General features: G+C 42.6%; 1 protein-coding gene across 5 annotated transcripts in view; it reads right to left on the reverse strand.

The window, feature by feature from the left end:
- Window positions 1-4457: 4457 nt before the first annotated feature.
- The window catches only part of LOC147205982 (solute carrier family 66 member 2), a 49908-nt gene continuing 28196 nt past the window's right edge, over window positions 4458-26169 (reverse strand). The window contains exons 5-6 of one of the 5 annotated variants that reach the window (XM_086108652.1): window positions 17624-17826; window positions 4458-4555 (exon numbers count right to left, since the gene is read on the reverse strand). In XM_086108652.1, the coding sequence (XP_085964778.1) occupies window positions 17652-17826 (175 nt within the window). In that variant the 3' untranslated portion in view covers window positions 4458-4555; window positions 17624-17651. Of the gene's footprint in view, window positions 4556-12682; window positions 12780-15084; window positions 17827-26169 lie in introns of those variants that run through there. The other 4 variants (XM_086108651.1, XM_086108655.1, XM_086108654.1 and 1 more) reach the window with 4 other exon arrangements.

The raw sequence follows: 26169 nt of genomic DNA on the forward strand, positions 1-26169 counted from the left end.
CAGCGGCAGCCAAAACGCGCCAGCGTTCACTCAACCCGAAAGTCAGAAAGAAATGACATTTTTTTCCTGGCATTAATGGGGGAACTAAGACAACAAATTTAGTTCAAAGTGCAGAAACACAAACCAGGTTTAAGAGACTGTCTCATTCAGCCTGATGTGATGGAGCATGTAGTGGTCACATATTTGTTGAGACACTCTAGTTTTCCCCACTGCGGGAGGACCCAGAACACACATACGGATAAAAGACTGAGAGGAAACTAGGGAGCGGAAACATTTGATCCTCGCGTTGCCTATACAACACTAGAAAGATTGTAACACTACTCTATACACGGAGATTTAGATGGAGGGTAAATGTTGTTGGGATTTATGGAACTGATACAAAAGCAGTGGCCGGTGCCGTCTCAAAGCTGAGTTTCACTACAACTGAATGTGAGATGCTTGTGATTTTTCTTTGACATACTGTCTGTTGTTGTAATATTGTGGAGTCTTTAGAATGACTTGAAGCAATTTTTTTTTTTACACCTTCATAAGAGTGATAGTGTGAAGGTAAACTGTGTTGTTTCAATGTTGGTGAATTGGTTGGCTTGCTAGTCTGTTCATTCCATTTAACTTTGGAGAAGGCTGACCTGCCTAACAATGAAGAACACACCCAAATGTTGTCTGAGGGGATTTTGGGCTTAACTTATTTTGGACAAAAAGGAAAACAATTCCATAGGTTGACGCAGCTGCTTCAGTGCGTTCGTGGAAATTACGACATCATTTTAAAAAAAAGTGAATATGAGGCTTGTTAAAGCGCTTTGGCAAACATATGATGTATTGTAGATCGTACACTCCATTTAACATTATGATGGAAGTGGATTTTTCATTTTGGGGACGATTACATATTTTGGGCACAGGTACAATTAGTAACCCATTCGAGTTGATTCGGGACTCGCCGATGAAGCAAAGGCGGATTTTGGGTATGAGTCCGAGCTCTAGTTAATAGAGTGCGTTGAGTGGGAATTGATCTCTCACTTGCTGTGTATAACTCCGATCTGTAAACTAGTATTTCACCCCTGTATCCGATGTAATGTTTGTCCACCACACCATAGCCTACGTGGGACTCTTTTCGATATTTTTAGGGCATTGTTGCAGGCGGTACTGGTGTAGTCATGCTGATGTTGTTGTAATATCTGTTTTTCAAGTCATTAGATCATTAGTCATTTTAACATAGACCAGTGGTCCCCAACCTGTTTTTCTGGCAGGGACCGGTTCGTGGTAGCGCAGATCCTTCGTGGGTGGGTGTTGGGGGTTCAAGTTATTTGGGCGGCTCAGGACAAAATGACAGAGCTGCAGACCAGTGTTGGCAACTGAGCGATTTTCTTCCTGTATGTAGCGAGTTTTCAGACCTCTCGAGCGATCCTTTTTCAAAAAAGCGGCGAGCGACAAATCTGTGGATATTTCTGGTGTTATCGGAGAAGCTGATGTGAAAGCACATTCTCGACATGCAGCGGGTGCTTCCGTCGGCCTGCCCAGAGCACTCACCGGCGGCCCAGTCCTCTCGCAGCACTAAAGAGGGGTCTGAAAAACGAATTTAAAAAAAAGGATGAATGAGGGCTTGGTATTTGTGACCATCCTTTTCTCAACTGCCACTGAGATGTGTTCTTTTGTCTCTTTTAGGTTAGATTGTCCCTGTAGATTGGATCCAAAAAAAGAAGGTTAAAATGTTCCTGTTTCATTGTGACAAAATCAAAGAAAAGAAAAGAAAACAGATAAATGCATATTTGAAATTAAAATTTAAAAAAGTAACTCCACCTGAGTGTCTCTATTGGTTCACTTCTGCCAGTTCCAAGCCTGGATAAAGGAGGGGGGTTGGAATGGTGACAGGAAAAGAAACAAGAATCGACAGAAGAAAGTTCATTTGTAAAAAAAACGAAAACACAAAAGGAACAAGCGGTTCGAATGTAACGTGTTGCCATGTGGTACACAGAGCTGACTTGCAAGCAGATAGCATGCAATGATTCCCAGTGACCATAGGCATGAATGCGACTGGTAATCCGTCTTTTGAGTACCGGTAGTCAGTATGTGCTCTGCAATTGCCTGGCAAACAGTCTGCGCTTGGTGTACTTTTCACCCAGCATCTAACAATTTTCTCAGGTGGCAAAAAAAGAACAGATGGAAAGATTAATCAAATTCATTTATGTGGTCAGCCAAATAAATGGTACACAGGGCCTCCTGTTGTCAATATCTTGTTTTATTACCACTGCTTGTATCCTTTTTTTAACGTCTTTTTCCTTTTCTCCTCGTACAGTCCTCATCAAGACTCCTGATCTACAAAAACCTACAGTGTGCCCGCCCACAAAAGGCGAGGCATATATTCAATTCCATTTAACCTATCGTCTTTGTTCAGTGTGTAACATTTAGCAATGTTTTAAGCGGCATTCAACATATGGATGGGCAGAGCTGCTCCGGGCAAAGGCCAACTGTTCTCTCTAATTAGCACGCAAGTCTCCAAACAAGGGACACAATGCTGCGAGGCAAACATGCTACATCAGGAGGTAAGCGGAGGACACACTGACGTGAGGGGAAAGAGGGAAAAGGATGAAAGTTTTGAGTCATGTGGTGTTATTAAGTGCTCACTCACTTTTTAAAAACAATCTTTCTTGAATAGATAACCAAACCATGTGCAGCCCAGAAATGTTTAGCTTTTGGGCTTTATGCTTATAATTGTTTATCTAATACAAGTACTCAAAACACAGAAATATTTTAGTTCATGTAATGTAACCGAACCATCTTTTTTTTTTTTTCAGATGAGTTCAATGAGAAATTTTCAGCTTGACATTAAGAGTCCATACAATAAGTGAATTAGCTCACTTTTTTTTCCTCTTCCTGTAAATGTCAGTTGTATGTCAATGATTATTGGGTGGGTATAGTTTAAAATATATTGATGCTCAACCTTTTGTAGTCGGGCAACCCCAGCTTGCACGATTATTGAAAAACAGAATGACGTGAGTTTCAACTGCCCGAGGCAATGACCTCTTTCAGAGCCGAGACAAGATCATATTTACCATCCAAAACAACAGATTTGCGCAGTATGAGCATCATGAATTATTTGTTGTTGCTGCATATTTCAAGTACTACTGCAAAGATTTACAGTAATCCCTCGTTTAACACGAATAACGGGGACCAAAACCACCCGCGAAAAATGAAAATCCGCGATGCAGCGACCCCCCCTCTCCATATAGGTACATGTACATAATATTTAATGGTATACATGCATGTAGAAGTAAATTTTGAAGTAATTAACATGACTTAATGCTGGATACTAATAGATTTAAACATGTATAAGTTAGGTTAGTTTATGAATATCAAAATCCAGTAAAGATATACTGTACATGTAGTACTGTATATGTTGCTCTATGTGACTCGCTGTTGTTTTGCTGACTTTCGCTGCTTCTCGCGGACCTTTTGCGGACTTTTTGCGGACTTAAAAAAAAAAAATTATGAATATGTATGAAAAAATCCGCGATTGCACTGAAGCCGCAATAAACGAACCGCAAAATAGCGAGGGATTAGTGTAGGTGAAAATGACAGCACTCAAATGTACGCATTCAAACAAAGTTCTAAAAACAATTCCAGATTGATATTTTGCATGCTCATAGAAATATTGAAGAGAGTGTGTTGTAAGGAAAATAATTCTGTCTCAATAGCTGAGGTATTTGTTGTTTACAACATTTTGGAATGCCACAATATTGGGGATTTGTTTGCATATTTTTGGCGCTAGTTATATTTTGATGAAAGCTGTCTTTTGTTTCACAATTTCAACACATGGCCTGACATCGGGCAATGGAGAAGAACCAATAAATAATGTCAATATCCAGCCACTCTCTGATCATTGAACAGGTCAAGAGTCAAATAACACACGCTGAAAATAATATACGGAATGGAGCGGAAGATCTCTAATAATCTCCCATGACCCTATGACTTGCACTTTGTGAACATTTCTTCTGTGTAACTGCGAGTAAATGCACAGCTAATAATCTGGCGAGTCACGCATGATGGCGCTACCGTATCTTTTTGTCACTTCTTATCAAGTTCTGGCTCCTTTGGTAGACTCATTTTTGCATTTTAAGGGTTTACTCTAACTATGATACTCTCTGTAACTGGTGGCTGGGCAGTAAGGGAAAGCGCCTCTCACTTCTCCTGGTTTTCCGTGTCCTTCCTCTGCTGTGTGGGACAGCACGTCCCTTTGCTCCTCTCTTGCCAAGAAACACACACCATTGTAGGTGCAACTGACAAGTGACTTTAATTAGATTTGCAAATCAGATTGAAAACTCTGAGCCTTTCTCTTGAAGCGGGTTGGATGATGGATGGATGGATGGACTGGGAGCAGCAAGCAGAACAGAGGGGTTGGTGGCAACCATTGTGAATATCAGATGAAAACCACCATCGATAAAAAAACATTTAGACGGTAATACCTTAATGTCCCTTGACATCGTTCTGCCTGATGAGTGGCCATTCATTGATGTTCTTGACTTTCTGCGCCCGTTCGTCACAGTCGGGGCTCACCAAGAGTCTAAAATATCACAACAGCAAGTGGTCAGGAAGATCACAAACCCACTGGATTCATTCACCCTCAGGCTGAGAGTCTGTGTACAGCCAAGCTCAGTGAATTCAGATACGGATGCTTTCAAGTCCATCCATCCATCCATTTTCCGAACCGCTTGATCCTCACTAGGGTCGCGGGGGGTGCTGGAGCCTATCCCAGCCGTCTCCGGGCAGTAGGCGGGGGACACCCTGAATCAGTTGTGCTTTCAAGTCGTAGAACTGAAAAAGCAACAATCTCATATGAAGCTAGAAAAGTCAAATATTCACCCAATCTGCTCCTTCACCTTATACACTGCAAATGATGTGTTGTTATATTTCGGTTTAGTTATTGTTAAAATGACAAACGTTGAAGTCATGTCAACAAGCTGTTCACAAACATATCGAACGCGTTTCACACAACTATCCTCGGCCCATCTGTGTCTGCCTGTAATGGACTCCCTGTCCAAATTAACAAACACACCCAGCACCGTTTCCACAAGAGTTTCCATGAGTGAATGGAAAGTGGGTGGCAGCTCAAAACAAAGTGAAGCGCTCCTTTTTTTTAAGTGGACTGAGAGATTCTCAAGTCGCTTGTAGCGTGGTAGTTAATAATTCACACTGGGAACTCCAGGTCCATAAAGGCGGCAACGATATAGCGCAGAAGAGGAGCAGATGAGAGATGGTTTTTGAAAGCGCATGTGGGAGGAGAAAAATCGACTCTTTCCTGATCTACCTCTCTTCCTCACCGCCGTGTGTCTAAAAGGAGACAAGGAGTGAAAGGAAAACACATTTGGTGCCCGTTTGTGTGCGCGCAGGCACGTGACGCAACCATGCATGGTCTTCATGTGGGCCGATAAATCCAAAGACGGATGGACGAATGGAAAATGCTCCGTTCGTTGTTTTCCACCAGAATGGAAACGCCGTGGGCATCCCCCGTGCCATGTGTATCTTTGTGTGCGTGCGTGCCTGTATGTTTCTGTCCACCGCTTGTACATCACATTTACTGCTATTACAGTTCACGCAATCTAATGAGATGTCACACAAGAGCTCTGTCAAACATTTTGCCGTTACAAAAATAACACAAGTACAGGTATTTATTCATGTTTGGTAAGGCAGTTTTTGTAAGTGTACTACATCATACTTAACTCCCATTGCTGTCTTGTTCTGGTTCAGAACTAACTGCTACTACCGTACCGCTCCCATTTTGGAGGTCAGCTGCATTAAAAACGGCTGCGCATCAGTATGAGGTTTTGTTATTATTTTTTTTCTTTCTCCTGGATAAACGCTCTCGTCTGCTCCCTTGAACTTTTTACCCTGTCCCATTCTTGTGAGTAAAGGTATAGTTGACTCGGAATCCTATGGGATTCCCCCAAAATAAGTCAACCTCTAATTCACCCTCAAGGACAATTTTGAGTTTTCCATAAAACTAGCGTATGTTTTGGGAATGTGGGAAGAGGCGGGAGTACGTGGAGAAAAGCCACGCAGGCACTGGGAGAGCATGCAACCTCCACACAGAAAGGCCAGAGTCAGGATTTGAACATCTGACGTCAAAGGTGTGCGCTATGCTAACAATTTCTCCTCTGTGCGGTCTGTAATTTACATATAAATGCTCAACCAATCAATGATAATGAAATGTCAAATTTTTTCCATCTATAATCCCCTTTGGTCATTCATATTCCAAACGTTGATGAGCATACATTTTCAGTGCATTCGCAAAAATGACATTGTTCCACTGAGCTCCCGCCAGTTCTACTGTGTAGTGTTCGTGGCTTAAATTGCAATAAAAACATGCGCGTCAAAGCAGAGGTTGAAATGAATTTCACTGGTCTAGTGAAATCTGTTCAGTCCATAATATTTTAAACTTTGAAGTGGCCCCAATGAATGTGATTAATACCGATTGGACATTTTCAGTGACCCTGATGTACATGTCTTCAACCCAGAAAGAACTCACACAAGCAAAAAGAGACCATGCACATTTCGCACAGATATCTGAACTTTGATTCCACTGAAACATTTTTTTGGGAGCTCAAACGTACGCACAATGTTTGGACATTTGAATGTACAATTTCTGCTCATTGATATGGTGAAAATGAGATTGTTTTATGTTGAGAGGGAAGAAATTTCATCTGTGCTGTATATTTGACAATAAAGTTGTATCCAATCCAATCCAAATCCAATATTCCCATGAACACTTTGGTGCTTCTTTGAGGTCCACGACCAATAAATGCACCTGTAAAAGAATCACTGCTACATCGAGCTGAACATTCCAGAATGATTCATCAGTTGGCTACAAGAGGGCCGAATAAATGTGAGTCGCACTAATGAGGATGATTTAGAATCACTCTAAACATTACAAACAGCACTACAGGGGATGTAATTCCAGAGGTTGTGAACATAAATACTTTACTTAAGAAAATTAGGAGGACAAGGGCATGACTGAACATTAATCTGCACCGGTAAGAAGTACGCAGACTGCAAAAGCAGGATTTATGGTAGTTGACAAGGTCTTTTGTTATTCTAGCATGTTGTTGCCCAAACAAACCTTTAATGTGACTGTTCTCACCAATATGCTTTAATCTCCCTATTCCTGAAAGAGTTTCATGAATAACGAGAAGGAAAACCCACGCAGGAAGGAGACAAGCAAATGAAGCATAGACAATATGCATCCACTTGTGTTCTTGGCCTTTAACCGTTCCTATTCATTACTTTGTCGGCCCATATGCATCGTCACGTCGCTTCTCCTTTCAAGTCTTTCTCCCCTCTTCTCAGTCCAATTCACACATTTTTTTTTCTTTCCTCATCATCCCTTAAGCCTCTCAACCCCTCTGCTGTCCTCCCACCCCGAAGCCATCAGCGCTTCCCCCTCAGGGTAAAACCGCGAGGACCCCGTTGCTCTTGAATCTCAAGAGCAGCGCCGGCATCCGTGCCGAGGATTTTACTTTCCCGCTTGGGAACACTTTAATAGAGCTTATATACTGCAAATTCACTGCTCGCAAATGAAGCTCAATTCAGTTCGGGTCTCATTAAGAATGTGTTGGCTATTTTTTTTTTTTTTTTTTTTACCTTTGCGAGGATGTTATGTCTTGTCTATCTTTTTGCAAGATTATGCAGAAACAACATTACCCCGCAGCAATTCCCTGCTTTTGGAGGATTAGGGTGCTTTTGGGAAATAGAGCTGCCTGGGTGGAGATCGCACTTTCTAAATTAAGAGGAAAAGTCTGTGCATCTGGAAAAAAAAAGAGATTGAACGTGCTTTATGGTTCGATATAGTTAAAATAACATTCATTTCATTAAATCTTGATGATGAGATCATTTTCATCTCTGGATTAGTTGAAATAGCAAACACATTTTTTTTTCCATTTCCTTGTCACAAACAAAGAAGACGTTCAGTAGCAACGCTCAAGACAAACTTTCTCGTGCTATTAAATGAGAAGTTGCATCCCATTGCACAAACCAAGATCCACAGAGGCACCATTTGACGAGTTTGGTGAAGAAATCCTTGAGTGCCTTGACCTGTTATTATGTTATTCTGGCCGCAAGGGCATGGCATATTTTTGAACATATAATGTATCTCGGGTTATAAATTCCACAGATGCCATTTTGTAAAATGGCCACCGGCCGTGTGCTTTGTGATGCCATAATGCAAGAGTAAAGTATGCAAATGACGCCGAGCGTAATGATTTCTCGTGATAGTCAGTGATCGCATGTCAACTCGAGAGCGTGAAACATGACCGATGGCTGCCTGCTTTTTCCTCGAATGACAATAGCAGGATCACTTTGCTGTGATGGCCATGAAGGTTATAGCCCATGTAATCCTCCTCCACACTGTCATGCACCACCTCCTCCTTCCATCACTTGTCCTGTACGCCACCCTTCACCCCTTACAGGCAGTCCCTTTTGAGTCATAAACTTGCTTCCATACACAATGACTTTATGATTACACCACAAGTGCTACACATTCCAAATCAATAAGCCAAGGAAGTGAGAAGAGTCGTGGCGCTCACTTTAAACGCGAGCTAAAAAACTGATTCATTGACTGTAAATCGAAGCGTAAAACGAGAAAAGGAATTGCAATTGATTACAAAAGTGACCTAAAATGAGAATGCAGTCGACCTGAGACTATTCACCTCAAATTAATCTTGAGCTAATGGCAAAGAGAATAAATGAAATCAAGCGCATGAGAAGGCTTGCGCAAATCCCCGCAGTCTTAATCTAAACCCAGAAAATGAATGTGTGTGAGGGCAGAGGAAGCTCCAATAAATATACCGCTGAGGTTTTCACGGCAGCACCTTGCTCCGCTTTGTCTTAGTGTTGAGAAAACAGCTGCTGTGTGAGTAGATGAGTACATATGGGCACGCTTTATGCGTGACCTTATATCCCGACTGATGACGGTGGGGGGTGAGAAAGTAGCAGAGATCTGCAGAAGCAATAATGAGGCAAAAAGGGCGCAACCCCCCCCCCCCCCACACACACACAAACACACACGCGACAGAAAATATGGGCAAACGACAGAAAATGCTGGCTACTTTGTTTCAATTTGCGGGGGCAGCTGTGGCTCTGTGCCACGGTGGCTATTTCGCTCGCACTCTGCCCCACACCTCATTAAGGAAACTTATGGAGTCATTTGACATTTTACAGAAGAAGGAGGAGAAGAAGATGGGGAGTGCCAAAAAGGATTGTATGTCGTCAGATTGAGCACAACCCTAAGTTATCTCCTGACAAAAGTATTGAAAGGTCAATTTTCACTTCTGACCAACAACAACAATGGAGAAGAATGCGAGTTTGTCATGGGAAGAAGGCAAATTTAATTTGAGAAGGGACGGTGTGAAAATGAGCCAATGCAACAAAGTAGAGACTGTCGAGCAGAGATGGCGACTTGGACTTGAATCGACTCAACTCACTAGTTTTGACGACTTGTGATTTCACGAAAAACTAAAATACTTTGGACTGAACATGGACTTGCAAGTTAAAAAAAAACCTGACTGAAAAATGATAACTTGATAAACTTGACTGAAGTTTATTTCAAAAGATTGGTCTGGGGCCCACTGGGAATGGCACTGTCATGTCAGAAGCCCTCATCTCTGTGTTACGTCATTCCTACAGATCATTTTCTTCTCAGGGCAATGAAACAATCACAACTGGAATGTTCTCATTGTCTTCTAACATGTTTTTCCTCTTATCCAGGTAGGTTTCATCAGTCCACGCAACAAAGCTTGCTTAGGACCGCTCCAACCTAAGTTGGTTTGGCAAACAGAGGAGGCGGCTGACGACACCACCTGTCCCCCACATACAACGCCATCCTTTCATTCGACCCAAAGAGACTCACTGATTTTGCCTCCAACATACAACAAAAGCACAGACCCCAATGATTGTAGAGGCAGCTCCGCTACCTTCTTCAAACTGAATGTATTATTAATGAATGAGTTTTCACCCAACGACTTGTTGACAGACAGAGGCTTCTGCCGTGTTCGTGGGTGGAGTGCGCTGCCAACTGGGAACCTAAATATGTTTTTCACACTGACTTAGATTGGTGTGGTCTTGACGAAGCCTTACAGCATGAACTGACGAAGCCGACTCAGATGTGGAGCGAAGTATCTTGTCGGACAAACAGAGCAGTCCAGTCAATTCATTGCCCCGAGAGTCAAATACCTCGTTACGGAGCGGCACAGCCACTTCACGTCAGAGGGCATCACGTTGATGCTTGTAAAACAAGTTCTGATTAACACAGAAATATTAACTCATTCATGCACCAATAATGATAACCTGTAACCTGATAACATGATAGGCTGTCCACTGTACTGAATACTGCAGTAATCAGGCGACTTGGCATGGGACTTGACTTACGATAACCTGTGATTTGAATTGACTTGCCCAGGACAGAATAACAGAGATTTGATTTTGCGTCCCTGACCATATTCAACTTTTTCAATTAATAAAATAAATTGGAAAGAAAAAAAATGGTAAAACATTAACTCGTCAGTCAATCTCAGGGTGATTGGACCACTTATCCAATGCCAACAACAAATACTGCACCTTGTTAAAGTAAAATGATTCATACCACTATTCTCAAGTTCAGAAAGCCAGCTGAACTGATGCACACAAATGTCTTGTATCATCTTTCTTGTCTGGAGTCAAGTCGTTGCTCATCTTTAGAGCTAAAATGTTATCTGGCTCCTCGGTTAAAATCGGAACTAATACCTGTACCGAACGAATGCTCCCATGTAATATGACACTTGAATGCATTGGGGGGAGTCGTCCATGATTTCCTCACAGCACGATTTGCAATCGCACAAATCACCGAGAGCAAGAAACCCTGCTAAATATTGCAGTGACCGAAGGCAGAATCTGTCCCCTCTACCGTGTAGATGATCTACAGTGCGTCTGAGCATAAACCAGAAAAAAACAAAAGCAGATATTCGGCCATATGTGGATCATTAGATGTCAAGTGAAGAAAAATAAGTTGCCAATTAGAGCCAGGTAATGAATGTTGTAGGAGCCCTTAAAATTATGTGTCAGAACCAAATTGGGGCCCCAAGCAAAATGTTATTTGTAGGCCCCCAGGTCCATTTGGCTGAGTAAGCGGATCAAGTGATTCATGCTATGAGATGTTTCCCCATGCAGAGTGTGGCGGGGTACTAAAGGTGTTTCGAGCATGGGAATAAAAATAAGCATGGATACAAACAAAAGTGCTTTCGAGCAAGCTAGTTCACATGGTATATACAAGTACAGTATTGAAGCTGAAACAAGGCAGCGCTTGCTAGACCTACTGTAAGAAAACAACTTTTTTAAAATTAGAAACACAACACGGATGAAATTTGAATCACGATTTATCAATTAATGCTGCTGTATTTGGTGAATACCACCTACTGTAGAGGAAGCGCAAAGTGTTTCCATATACTGTATAGTCAATACAGTTCCCTTGAAGCAACCCTGCTGGACTAACCCTTGAGAACAAACAGGTGGCGTGCGTTTCTGTCAATCGTCAGTGAAACGGGACTCAGAGATGTCCGTTTGTACTTGACCTGCTCAGTGACGATGACACCGACGGATGAACACGTACTTCCGCCAGGGCTTAGTCTGTAATTTTTTTTAAGTTTCTCGCCATTCATTACCAAAACGGGCATTCGTCAGAGTAGAGGTGGACCCTCTGTCAGTGCTGACGGAAGGTCCGCCTCTACTTTTAACCTCACGTGAATCCACCTCCTGTCCGTCCCATGTTTTTGCACGCTGTGCTCGCTCGCTGCAGTTTTGAAAAGAGGGTGTGTCACTATGTGCTAGTTAGTGGTGAATTAGCCAAGGAGGGGGCGGGGAGTCATATAATTTTCATTTCGTCTTTGTTTGTGAAATAAAATGTCCAAAAAATGTTTGCCCAGTCCTTATTCACATTTTTATCTCGTCTTCATTAGTCCACAAAGATGCATACCGATTTAGTCCCAGTTATTGCTTACTAATGGGGGTTTTAGTCTGTCCGGTCTAGTTTTCAACTTCTTCATTTCCGGCAGAAGATTCTTGAAAAAATAATAATTCACTTTCCAAAATTTGACCAGGGTATTAATGATCATCGGCTTAGCTTTATCTAAAGATGGAATCGCAAAAAGGGATACAGTCATCAGACCTGGTGGGGTTTGCATTTGGAATAATTTAAAAAATAGATACAAAAGGAATTTACAGTAATTGAAAAGTGTTTTCACATTTTTACGAAAAGTTTGTCATCTCTCATCACACCTTTGTGTCCTCTGGAGTCTGTGAGGTAAGAAAAGAATGCACCCGTCTTAAGAGTTTTATCATGTTCTGTCCTTTGATGCCCTGTGGGGCTGAATGACCCCAATTGTAAACCTATGAATCACACTTTTGTCTTTCCCTCTGGTGATGTACAGTACAATCTGCATTTTTTTTTTTTTTTGCCTCATAGGGAACAGTGCATTTTATTGTTGTCTTTTCGAATCAGACTGTTCATGAAATCTGAACTTGAACCGGTCATCAACTCTTGAACCAAGAGGCAATGAAAATCCATTTGAAAATTAGACACACATGTGTGCAAACATCAAATAATGAATGCATACGAGTACATTTTAGGGTGGCTTACCTGAGGCTAATCTGAAGGCCAGATGTGTTGATGGTGTGTCTCGCATTATCCCGATGTGAGGGATAATGCGTTCGTACGGGAAAAGATGTTCTGTCAAAAGTTGCTGGAGCGATTGGTAGGAGAACATCTGCAATGGAAAATAGATAATGCCGATTTTCCCATGTGACTGCTATTGAAAATCATGAGGGGATAAGAAATCGACCCCTAGGTGTATGTTTGTGAGTGCTGAAGATCACCTAATATAAAGTTGAGATTTATTTGCGTGAATAGAAAGTCATATCTACTGTGTGTTGCCAGACTGCGGGTCATTCCCATGCTAGATAACAACAGGAGTCTGGTTTCAAACCCAAACCTTCTAGTTTACTTTAGATCACAGTGTATCGAGGACGGGGGGTTCAACACGTGTTAAATAATGTATCTAAATGTTAACATGCGTAAAACAACTTTTAAAGGAAGCCTAGTGGTTATTGTTATCTTTTGGTTATTTTTGTTCAGTGTCTATTCTTTCTATCTATCTATCTTTTGTAGAATCCAGCTTTAGTGGCAAAAAAATGAATACAGGTAGTCTACACAGCATGTAAGAATACGTGGCACAAATTTCCCACCAAATGTATCTTTCATCCATCCATCTTCCGATCCGCTCTATCCTCACAAGGGTCGCGGGGGGTGCTGGACCCTATCTTAGCCCTCTTCGGGCAGTAGGCGGGGGACACCCTGAACCGGTTGCCAGCCAATCGCAGGGCACACAGAGATGAAAAACCATCCGTGCTCACACTCACACCTAGGGACAATGTGGAGTGTTCAATCAGCCTGCCATGCATGTTTTTGGAGTACCCGGAGAAAACCCACGCAGGCCCGGGGAGAACATGCAAAGTCCACACAAGAAGGCCGGAGCCGGGATCGAACCCACAACCTCTGCACTGTGAGGTCGACGCGCTAAACACTGGACCACCGGGTCGCACATTCATTTTTCATTGGGCTATTTATTTATTTTAAAATCGCCTCGATATATCTTCATAATATTTGCTCTGCTGCTTTTGTATTCGGTCACTAACCTTTGCTGCAATAAGTTAGTGATCCACATTCCGAATTGAATACAAATTTGGTCGAAGTTGCATTATATTTGGAAAATAATATTACAGTATATTGTCATCCATGTGTCAGAAATGTTCTTTAGGTTTTAACGAAACATATATTCCTATTTGGTACGCCTCACTACCATCACAAGCTTAGCAAGGTGTGTGTTTCTTGGAAGATTTTTTCAGTTACATAGATTCTGATCTTTGCGTCCTGCAGGTGTTCTGTACCATCGATACTGAGAGAATATAAATGTGTTGTGAGTATACTGTGCATTCTGAATGACTCTGCGAATCCCTATCCCAACAAGACTCTGTAAATTAAATGTGAACGTCCTTGTTATTATCTTTCAGCTCCATCATTTGAGTGCCTCCTATCTGTGCGCATGATAAACAGCCCCTTAACCACCCGCAGTAGAATGATAATAATGCACAGCATATGTTTCAAAATACAGTTTTATAGAAGAAAAAAAAGTGAGGGATTCCTTACTTGATGATGTACTCTCTACATTTTGACACAATGATATTCATGCACCTAAAGGGAGATAAACCGAGCCTGTGGTTTCTAAAGTGGAAGCGTTCAGGTACAGCTCTATAAATATCATCATCTAAAAACGAACCAAAGAAAGACACTCTCTACTGAACAGTAGAAGATGAGGTCTATTTTTGTGCATCTGGTTTTGAAACATCTTCAAAACATCAGAGGCTAAGGCAGATAAAGACACAACGCAGTGTTCTACATCTTGACTTGTAGTTCACGTCGCATGGAAAGATAGATGCACAGGTCAGTTAGTTGAGGGGGGTGAAGTGCCACACACAGAGTCTGTCCTCATCTATAAACCATGGCGACGTTCCCATTATCGACAGTATCCAGTTCAATATTTCACTGACTACGCTGCGGAACATGTCTCAGCAGAGAGATGTTGGACTACAGATCGGAGGGGAGGGGTGGAGGGGCTGTCAAATGAAGGCACACACACATCTTAGTTATGACACCACTTTCACTCGACAAATTTCTGCCATGTGTCAAGCAGCAGGAACGATCCACTCTCGGACAGCCTCCCCACCGCCTGTGATTTATAAATTACAAACAGACTGCCTCTCAATCCTGTCACAAAGAGAAAGCCGAGGTTTGCCCAGGACACACGAACACACGGTTGCTTTTCTGTATTTTCAGAGTTCAACCTTGAAAGGATCACATGAGATTTTCTGAATCCCGCTTAAGTCCAGTTCGAAGCTGCGGCGGCGCCAGCCTGCTGAGCGCAGACAAGCTCTTTGTTTGTCTTTCCATTGTCATTGTCACCGTGTTGCACGCAGTTCAAATCACACAACGAAGAACAACACACACCAGCATGCTGCGGTATAAATACTTTATGGTTGAAATAAAATAAAAACACCATCAATATTTCACAAACACACTGTCTGAAGGAGACAGTGAAGTTGAAAAATTTGGACTGTAAATTGGCATGCTTTCGTTTTGCGAATTCGACATGAATAGGCATCAGAATCCAGTTTAACTTAGTCTCATGACAGTTTGGTTGTTCTATTCGGATCGCAAGTCAATTCAAACTATTTGCAGAAGAAAGACAATAAAAGTAATCAAAGTAACATTTCGCACATTTCACTCCATATGAGGTGGCGATTGTTGACCGTGCTGAGGGGATCAACAATGCAGCCGATCTGGTGATGAATGTCTTTTAGAAAAAAGGACAAAGAAGCTGCAATGCAGCCTCGCTGTAATGGAAATTAGACACGTTCAGTAACCAGATGTAAAAGGAGATACAAGGATTTGAAAAATGCATGTACACGAGGACCCCGTGTGCAATAAACACACAGAGAGCAAATAAACAACAAAAGGTCACAGGCAAACAACGCTGACAGCTGCAGTATTAGCCGGACATCTGAAAAATCTATCAACTGCATGGACACTTCTATAAATATAAACATTTGACGAGTCAAGCCCAGGTCGGGCTGCTTTCATGGCTCATGCATAACGTGGTACTGCTAGTTTCACATCCATCGAACGTTTAAAACCAAAACATTCACGCAGAGTCCAGATTTGTAACGTGGTCGAGTATAGAGTAGCATGCATAAATGGACAGACTGCTGGCTGCAAATTAGCACACACATCTCGAAATGAGAGATGTGCTGATGCTGGCCTTTTCACAGGTTAGCCTATGTTAGCATGTCAACCTATGTGAAATGTTGATTATTTTTTTCACAGAATATACAGCTGGGCAAAAAAAGTATTTGGAAATCCAACCATTGCACAAATTGTCCCACGTAAAGGGAAAAGTGAGGCTGCCATTTGTCTGTCAAGGTACACTTCAACTGAAAGACAGAATGTAAAAAGGACCAAAAAAATGAAATAACTAATTCTTATATTTGTGTATATGATGCGAACCATACACTCAGTGCTGGTTGTGTTATAAACATGCTGTACCCGTCGTGCGCAGACGAGCCTCTGGGACTCAGAACCACACCATCACGGATATCGCGCTTGATCGTCAGAAAATTTAGCATGACTTTACAAGACTTTGTATGTGGAGACAAAAATGTCTCTAATTATACATTTTTCATTCCGGGCCAATTCAGGGTCTCTCGTGGCCGCCAGGAAAGTAATGTTAATGTATCACAACAGAAGCAAGCTGACTGCTGATTTAAAAGGTGACTAAAGGGTGTTCACACGGCACACATTTGCATCGGTGCTGCACCGAGGTATTTTGTTGCAATATATCTTACACCGGTGTAAATCTTGTGGTGCGTTCACATGTAAAAAGCTGCTTATTAAAGCGAAGCAAGCGTGTTAACCCCGGTGCAGCCCCACTTGCGTTCACACGGCAGTTTTTGCGGCCGTGCAATACGATAAAACATGCGCATGGTTTATACTTCTCCAGACAAATCAACGCTGTGGTCTATCAGACACCGTAAAAGGATGAGAGAAGAGAAAGGAAAGATGACGGAAGTAAAACAGCGCACGAAAGCAACACATTCAATACCCGTATGTAATCAACTCTTCTCATGCGTAGCGAGTCTACCCCTGGAGTGTTCACACGTCCCATTTTATATCGGTGCTGCCTCGCAAACTAGCATTTACTCCGGAGTAAATTTTTAAACCACATTTTATAATTTTTTGTAATTTCCCCATTGCGGGACAAATGAAGGATATCTTATCTTATCTTTTATAACCTTGGAATATATAGCTTGTTAAAAAGCTAAATCTCAAATGTGTGTTCAGAAATTGCCGGCCTTATTTCTAATGGATTCTAAATCAATGTTATCTGTGTTGTGCGCTAAACGACTTCAGTCTTTGTCAATAAAGTTCATAGGTTGCAGTCCGAACACACAGACTGATGGCCTTTGCAGAAACCATTAGTAGCTGCTCATTGCGCGGCCCGGCTTGGCACTGCCAACGGCAAATATCGAAATTGGCTGCGAGCACGCATCAGCAGGTATTCCAACAGTTCTGCAATCTCTGTGAAATACACACACATACACACGCGCACACACTGCATGACATGGAGGGACCAATCGGATGAAGTGTGGAGTGGGAGACTCATCAGTCAAGCGATAAAGGCCGGTGGAGGTCTACTGGAGCAGCGCTGCTTGTTACAGCTGCCATTAGAGCAACACAGACCTGCAGTTGGGGAGCTGCCAAGGTGAGTAATGTCTGCCTTTTACACTTTCTGTCCACTTAAAAGAACTGTCTGATTCAGTCCCATTTAACAACAAAAAAAATCTAAAAGCACATTTACAGTAAATGTTGCTTTATCTTCGGAAAGCTAAGGTGGAGTTGCTCAAGGCTAAAATTGTGGCGTAGAAATAAAAGTTCCATTTAGAGCGAAAGTTTTCCTTGAAAATACCAACATTTCACTTCTGGTTTATATGATCACACCTGAGAAAAAGTTCCTGTGTTGTCTGGTTCAGCCTAGCTTGAGATGCGTGTCCTGGCTGTAGAACAGCACCTGGAGGAGAATGGCCACATCAATGAGGATCTGGACAGAACCACACGCACAGAATTGAGATGGGCTTTGGTTCATCACAAAGTAGGACGTCTTGAAGATGTCTCCGGCCGTCCACAGCAGCACCATCTTCACACTGGAGCAAGGAGACACAAAAAGAGAAGCATTGTCCATACTGGGTGATGCAGATGATCACAGCATGCCATTACGGCAGTTAATGCTTAGAGGGTGACGATCACCACTCCTGCTTCCAACTATGCTATAATATGATCCATCTAGTTGCCATGGTAACCCTCCCTCGATGGACCTCAGTGAACCTTCATTGCTGCATGTATGTTTAGGTTGAATGAATTAGTTTTGCAAAGAAACTGCGAGAAAAGGAGTGGAAAACCAACTGAGCACAGACACGCTCCCGAGTTCAAACCGTTCACGACACGATAAACAATACAATCTATAATGTGAAGACACTTTGTTTGCTCATATTTGCCGGAGCGTATTGATCATATAATGCACTCCACTTTGCCCATAAACTGCAAGAAAAGAGCCTCCAGTAATCTGCAGGGCAAGCACAGCGGTCGGAAGGAAACGCTCAAGAAAGAGTCGAAAACATATACTGTATAGATACAGTATATATATATATATCTATATATATCTTGCATCATGACTTCACATACGTCCACTTCCCCCATTTCTTACAAAGTATGTCATCTTAATTGTATCTCATCCCTTGTTTCACTTCAACTCTGTAATGTTCATGCTCCCCTTCCTTCCTTTCCATTCAGTGTCCGTCTGACCTCCCTTACTGTCATGTTTCTTTACTTTGTTACCCTTCACACCCAATTCGTCTTACCTCACTTCTGCTCCAGCAACTCTGCCCCCCCCCCCCCCGAGACTAACTACCCAATGGCATGAATGGAACATGAGTTTATACTTTTTATTAGAGCTGACTGTGCCCGGGAGAGAGAGAAAGTACATCAGTCACCGAGTAGATATATTGCAGGGGTCTCACAGAGGTGGGGGAGAAAGGAAAGTCAGAGGACAACATCTCTCCAGCGTGCAGTGGCACAGCCAGAAAACCACCAGAGAACGAGATGAGGATGATACGCATCATCAGTCTATCTGGGTTGGGAAGCAGCCTAATGACCATTGGGATGTATGGACTGTACTATCCTTGAGCTGTCCTTGCAGAGTCATGTCAAACTCACATTTCTCCCCTGGGGTCCCTCAAGGCATTCGCAAGGAACGGAAGCATTGGCAAGGAAATGACGATCACGTAACACGCATCCATACAGGATGTGGGTCAAGACAAAGCGAGTGCCGAGTTGATCTGCTGCTTACTTGCTCATGCTGGCTGTAACGGCTAATTGTGACAAATATTAGGAATTCGAAAAGACAATGTTTCTCAGATTCATTTGTGAGTAAATGCAGAGATGCTGCCGTTGCGCCAAAATGTCAAAAAGGGAAAAATCTAAAATGTTAATGAACAAGTCAGCACGCATCATTGCAATACCAAGAAGCCATGCAAATACATCCCCGATAAGTCTGCGAGCAGTCAAGTGATGACATCACAACTTCCTGATCGGTTGTTTAGTAAGAGCCGCGGCCTTCATGTGATACCGTGATTGCGAGAGTTCTTGTCTCTTTGCAGTCACATCATGAATATCTGGCTTTACTTTTGGTTGCCAGTGCCCAGGCTGAGTCATGTACTCTATTTGCACTTCAACAAAAGAACCTGTAATACAACATAATAGTCCACATGATTAGTAGTATGCCTTTCTCACCTTTGGGGGCCCCCATACTTATACTTATGTTACGCAAAGCAATAATGTGTCAAATAAATAGGAGATGGCGTGTGGAACAAACCAATCACATTATATTCATATGTGGAATGGCGCTTCATTTGGTTTATTCGAATAACCTCAATGCACATCGAGTAGTAGACAGGGTCTCTTAAATAGAGAGGTGAGGAGGAACTGAGTCATTTAAAACAAAATAGTGGCCACTATTGTCAACTACATTTCAACTTTCTCTTTAAAAGAAAACAAAAAAAAAAAACCACCATCTAATTTTTGGAACTAGTCCCCCTTTTGGACAATTGGTGTGTTTTCCACTGTGCTGATTCAAGCACGTTTGTTTGACAATGCCAAAGAATGACAAAAGACAAATGTTGGCGTCCTTTTCAAAGCTACCATTGTGTATATATATATATATATATATATATATATACACACACATACATGGCTGGAGTTGATTATTTCTCAGGGTTGTTTCGTCAGGAGGCTGTGTTCTTCAAAGATTACATCGTCTTTGAACTGATTTCCATTACAAGCGATGATAACAGTCTACCGTAAGCAAGCGGTGGCAAGCCGCTAACAAAACAAATGCAATTTTCTTCAACACATGCCATCTGCCTTCATTGTCCTCCCCCTCCGGTTTCTGCAGCAGGCATTAGTCAGTCATTCTGCTTCATTCGCCTGCGCCCAAGGCTGCAGAGGAGCACTTGTTTAGAGCACATAGGATTCTCACTGACTTTCTACGCCCTTAACAATTTAAACTTTTGGGGTAAACATGGCAGCGTTTTACTGGAGCTGCTCCAAATTGGTAAAAAAACAGAAATCTGACTCCTGATACTTCTGCTTCTCCATACTTTTAAAAATCTCATTTAGAGCTATCTTGTACCTGATTTTTGAAATGCTACACACAGCAATTTACAAACATAGCGCATATATATGTTAGAAGTTGCTTGTTTTTGTATTTGTATTGCATTTTTATTGATGTATTTATTGATTTGACAAAATGTCTTGTAAAGATAAGTTTTGGGAAGAATAGCCTTTGATTGATGTTTGCATACGATGTTCCGGTACATCACATGGCACCTAATAATGTCGAACCTTGTGTGAGCCATGCTAATATTTGTGACGTACATTTATTTTACACGCAATCTCTTCTTTAAACGCTAAAATAATTACTCCTCTCCCTTTGTGTGATTTCATTGCTCAGGGGACAACCAGCACCATTATTAAGGACAACTCTTTAACAATGTAATTACAGCAGGCAGGGCATCTGTACAAATATAATCTCAAATGCAGTGCAGCAGAAAGGGGTCCAAACATCATTTTGGGGGCACTTCTTTTTGTCAGGCATGTATCCAATTGTCATATTTTACTATTTACGATTTATCAGCATGGTGATCAACCAGTTAATGCGTCGGTCTCAAAGTGCAGAGGTGCAGCGTTCGATTCCGGCTCCGGCTTTCATGTGTGGAGTTTGCATGTTCTCTTCGTGCCTGCGTGGGTTTTAACCGGGTACTCCGGTTTCCTCCCACATTCCAAAAACGCTCACGGCAGGTTAATGGAACATTCCAAATTGTCCCAAGGTGTGATTGTGAGCGTGAATGGTTTTTCGTCCATGTGTGTCCTGCAATTGGCTGGCAACCAGTTCCGGGTGTTCCCCGCCTACAGTCAGAAGACAGCTGGGATAGGCTCCAGCGCACCCACGACCCTTGTGGGTATAAGTGGATTAGAAAACGGATAGATATTTATCATGCTAGTCTCATGGTAGATTCATAGTCGACCTTAATGGGGCTAAGCTGACAACTCATGAAAGACCCTGACAACAGATGATTGAATTTGGGCCAGTGCGATGCTTTGTACATGCAAACAGAGATGAAGTGATTACGGTTATGATTGAAAAGACTGAGTGGCAACCATATCTTACATTAACACATATGCATCAGACAACAGACCAAGCGAAACCAAATGTGCAAACCATGAAATTACATACATTTCATTCTCACCACAGTGTATACACACACACACACACACACACACACACACACACACACACACACACACACACACACACACACACACACACACACACACACACACACACTCACAGACACACACACAAGCATTGGCAAACCACATAGCTCAGCTTGGTCAGGTTGCTTTGATCGGACCGTCATCTGAGCTAAGTGCTGAGGAATGAGAGAGGAAAGGGTGAACTGATGAACTGGGTACTTGAAGGATAGCTATAAAAAGAGCAGGTCCGTATTGGATGAGAGTGGATGGAGGTGAGGGGAAAATGGCGAGAGATGAGGGAGACTATAGTGTGGGGGAAACTATAAATCTTGAGAAGTGTGAATCACAAAACCACTCTGATCATTGGAGTGACAGGTCAGGAGAGAGCAACGGACAAAGTGAGGGAGGTCTGACTGTGCACCGTGAAGGGCTGCGCTGCATGCGGGTGACAAATATTGATTGGGGCTGTCAGGACAACTGTTAGCTCTTGGGCTCAGTTTAGGTGGATGAGAGGACAAAATGGGGTCCACGTGGCATTTACAAAGAGACACAAATAATTACACAGCGGAGGAATTATACAGAATTTGCAGTCAACTCATTTCAAGTCTCCAATAGTGAACAATATATCAACATTGATAGTGGCTGACAGTCCACCCAGATTATTGAGAATGTTTGATGATATCAATTGGAATATTTTTTTTTGCCATATATATATTATATATATATATATATATAGCACGTCGACTTCACAGTGCAGAGGTACCGGGTTCGATTCCAGCTCCGGCCTCCCTGTGTGGAGTTTGCATGTTCTCCCCGGGCCTGCGTGGGTTTTCTCCGGGTGCTCCGGTTTACTCCCACATTCCAAAAACATGCATGGCAGGCTGATTGAACACTCTAAATTGTCCCGAGGTGTGAGTGCGGGCGTGCATGGTTGTTTGTCTCTGTGTGCCCTGCGATTGGCTGGCAACCAATTCGGAGTGTCCCCTGCCTACTGCCCGAAGACAGCTGAGATAGGCTCCAGCACCCCCGCGACCCTAATGAGGATGAAGCGGTTCGGAAGATGAATGAATGAATGAATATATATATATATATATACAGTATATGCCACTATACAACTGCAATAACGTTTTCCATCCATCCACCAACAATCATTGATAAGTATATTCTTCTGCTAAATAGTGCCAATATACCAGACTGTGGCGTGGTATCATAAACTGTCGTCTAAATTCCTCATCCTAGAGTCGATTCCCATCAATTATTGCCATCTTATCTTCTCTTGTGCTGATTTTTAGAGTGTCCACTACCCAAGACATGCTTGGGTGTGTTAATGTGGTTTGTACGACAGCCAAATGTGATGCTCCTTTTTTCATCATTTCATGTTTGGACGTCAAATGTTTTGTAGTTCTGTAAAAACAAAACAACAAACAAAATGATTTGTAATGGATGTGAATCTATCGTCACTTAACTGTTACGTAATGATGTCGAGATGTGAGCTTTGTTTACCTTGTATCGGAGAGAGAGATTTGGCAGTGAGCAACCAATTGATCGTACTCTATATGCCCCGGAGCCAATGTGCAGATGTTTCAAGCTTGAACCACCACTTTTTTTTTTTCCAGCTTCGCATGTGTGCGTCAGGACCATCACTTCATGCATGCTTGTTTGTGCATCTGTCTGTATGCCCACACACAAGGTTGTGTGTGGCAACTTTAACAGCAATGGCTTTGCTCTTGCAGGACCGCTCGCAGGCCCACATACTATGAATAATGCATGTCTATTGATTGCACATGGGCAAATGCAGAAAAGTAACAATATGTGTATGATAATAGCTTCTCCAAAATGAAACACAGCTTCGGTGAGGAGGTGTATCGGTCAGTTTGCCTGAAGTTATTTTCAGCACAATTTTATAGAGAGCAGGAGCAGATAGTCCGTTGTGTAATTAAATATGTATTTAATGCGGTTGTGTATGAGCAGATAAACTAATGCGATTATACAACAAGGCCGCCGTGCCATTACATTCATACGTTTACCTCTCCCTTTTCAATACAGTTAATCCTGCGCAGGATTGCGGGAAGCTGAAGCCTATAGCAACTGACTTTGGGCAGATGGAAGACTATAGCCGAATCTGTTCACCAGTCAGGGCGGCCCGGTAGTCCAGTGGTTAGCACGTCGGCTTCACAGTGCAGAAGTACCGGGTTCGATTCCAGCTCTGACTTCCCTGTGTGGAGTTTGCATGTTCTCCCCGGGCCTGCGTGGGTTTTCTCCGGGTGCTCCGGTTTCCTCCCACATTCCAAAAACATGCGTGGCAGGCTGATTGAACACTGTAAATTGTCCCTAGGTGTGAGTGTGAGCGTGGATGGTTGTTCGTCTCTGTGTGCCCTGTGATTGGCTGGGAACCGATTCAGGGTGTCCCCCGCCTACTGCCCGGAGACAGCTGGGATAGGCTCCAGCACCCCCCGCGACCCTAGTGAGGATCAAGCGGTTCGGAAGGTGTTCACCAGTCAATAGTAGTCAACATATACACGCAGACAACCACTCACACTCATATTTGACACCATCTTGAAGTGGGAACTGTTGCCTGCGCTGAGGTCAAGCACTGTACCACTGCGCGGCCAGGGATCCCACCGTTATAGTTATCAAAACATATTTATAAGAGATCAAGGCAAAGAAGTCAGCTAGTTTAAAAATGAATAAAATAAGTAAATAAATCTGCTTGCTCATTTAGTTTTCATTCCGTAAATTTGACAACTTTCCGTACGCAAAACACAACATTCCGACAAATATTCTGGGTAAAAGAGCGGCACTTTCTTTTGAGGTTTCATTTGTTACAAAAAAAACAAACAAAAAAAAGACTCAATTCCTGTAGAGTTCCATCCATCCATCCATTTTCCGAACCGCTTGATCCTCACTAGGGTCGCGGGGGGTGCTGGAGCCTATCCCAGCCGTCTTCGGGCAGTAGGCGGGGACACCCTGAATCAGTTGCCAGCCAATCGCAGGGCACACAGAGACGAACAACCATTCACGCCCACACTCACACCTAGGGACAATTTAGAGCGTCCAATCAGCCTGCCATGCATGTTTTTGGAATGTTGCCACCCCCAAATAAATAAACAGGCACCCTGTGGTTGCTATTAGACTTATCCAAAGGCAGTCCATCCTTCACTCTCCCAGTAAGGAGTCCCCTTTGGGGAATAACGCTGGTTCATAGGTCAGCAAACAATCTGAGGTCATCACTATGTTTGCACCATATCCTCCAGGGTCTGACTGGAAAGGTAATGGTCCCTTGTCCAAAATGGCTGTGAGGTAAAGGCCACCTCGACAGAAACATGAAACTGTCATTCAGTTCTGCTCACAATGGAGAGAAAGGAATAAGCCGTTGGCTGTGAAGGTGTGTCAAGGACAACACACACACACACGCACACACACACACACACACACACACACACACACACACACACACACACACACACACACACACACACACACACACACACACACACGCACACATGAATGACTATAATTCTTTATCCTAAAATGTGTGGATGTATGTGATTTTAATCCAGAGGATTGATTAAAGACTCAATTGTACTGCACACAAATTGGTCTGTGCTCTTGCAACTTGAAAGCTCTCATGTGTGTAACTGACATTGCTCAGCAGTTTGGGTAGAAGAGATAAGTAGAAAATTTGGAATGAGAGGGGGCCAAAAAAAAGTAAAGCACCCACACAATATCCACAATGCCCATCATTTTTTTTCAATGAATGCAGTTACTTGTCTTTGTATGTTTTGTTTCAGCACTCAAAAGCAAATGAGTTAACCTTGAATGTTAGTGTGGACAAAAGAGCGGTGGGCAACTGAGATGCAACAGAGCAGCCAAAACAGAAGAAAACAAATCAACTTGAGTGAAACTGCATTTCCAGAAGTATCAAAGACAGGGAATAAATCATTCAGAGGTGTAACGGTTCTCTTCACCAACATCTTTACGTGATTTGTTTTGTGGCTGATGCATTCAAAACATTGAAGCAACACAAGCCTCATGCATTGTGCCGACAGCACTTTGTAGGCTTTGCGAAACAACAACAGTGGGTCGTGTCCAAACTAAAGGGCCCGTCTAAAATACCAAAAGCAAAGTAAGGCAACATCAAGTAAGTGACAAATAAAGCACCCTTAACACGCAAGTGGACAATGGTATACATTATCTATTCCAAATTGAGAGGAAAAAAAATGTAATCACAGCAAAATAAAAGAGACGTCAAGTGCATGTTGGGGCGTTCCCGGACGACGTGCGCACTCGATCTCGCAGTGCACCCCCTCACGCAATTTTCCCCACAGACGATGGTGCCCGACGCACTGTGCGTTAACAGCACATAGGGAGCATCCCAGACATGTTATTATTCTTGGGCGCAATGGCGATGTAATACCTTATGAGTTATTTTGGCTATTTTTGTAACGCAGAAATAAGTTGCCTGGTTCACTAAAACCCATTTTCTCACCGTGTAGCTGCTGCGCTCCTTTCATGACATTGTCCTAAAGCAACGCAGGGGTACATGAAACATTATTGAGCAATAATGATGTAAGAAAATATTGGTAACAGCCCTCAAGGATATCATGTCAGAAGTTAGTTGTTTATGCATGTGGGAAATGTTACATTTTCCGAGATTCATATTGAACCATTAAAGC

The sequence above is a fragment of the Hippocampus guttulatus genome, chromosome 4 (assembly GCF_054856545.1).
Source record: "Hippocampus guttulatus isolate MCC_2025c chromosome 4, RoL_Hgut_1.0, whole genome shotgun sequence".
NCBI classification, from domain to species: Eukaryota; Metazoa; Chordata; class Actinopteri; order Syngnathiformes; family Syngnathidae; genus Hippocampus; species Hippocampus guttulatus.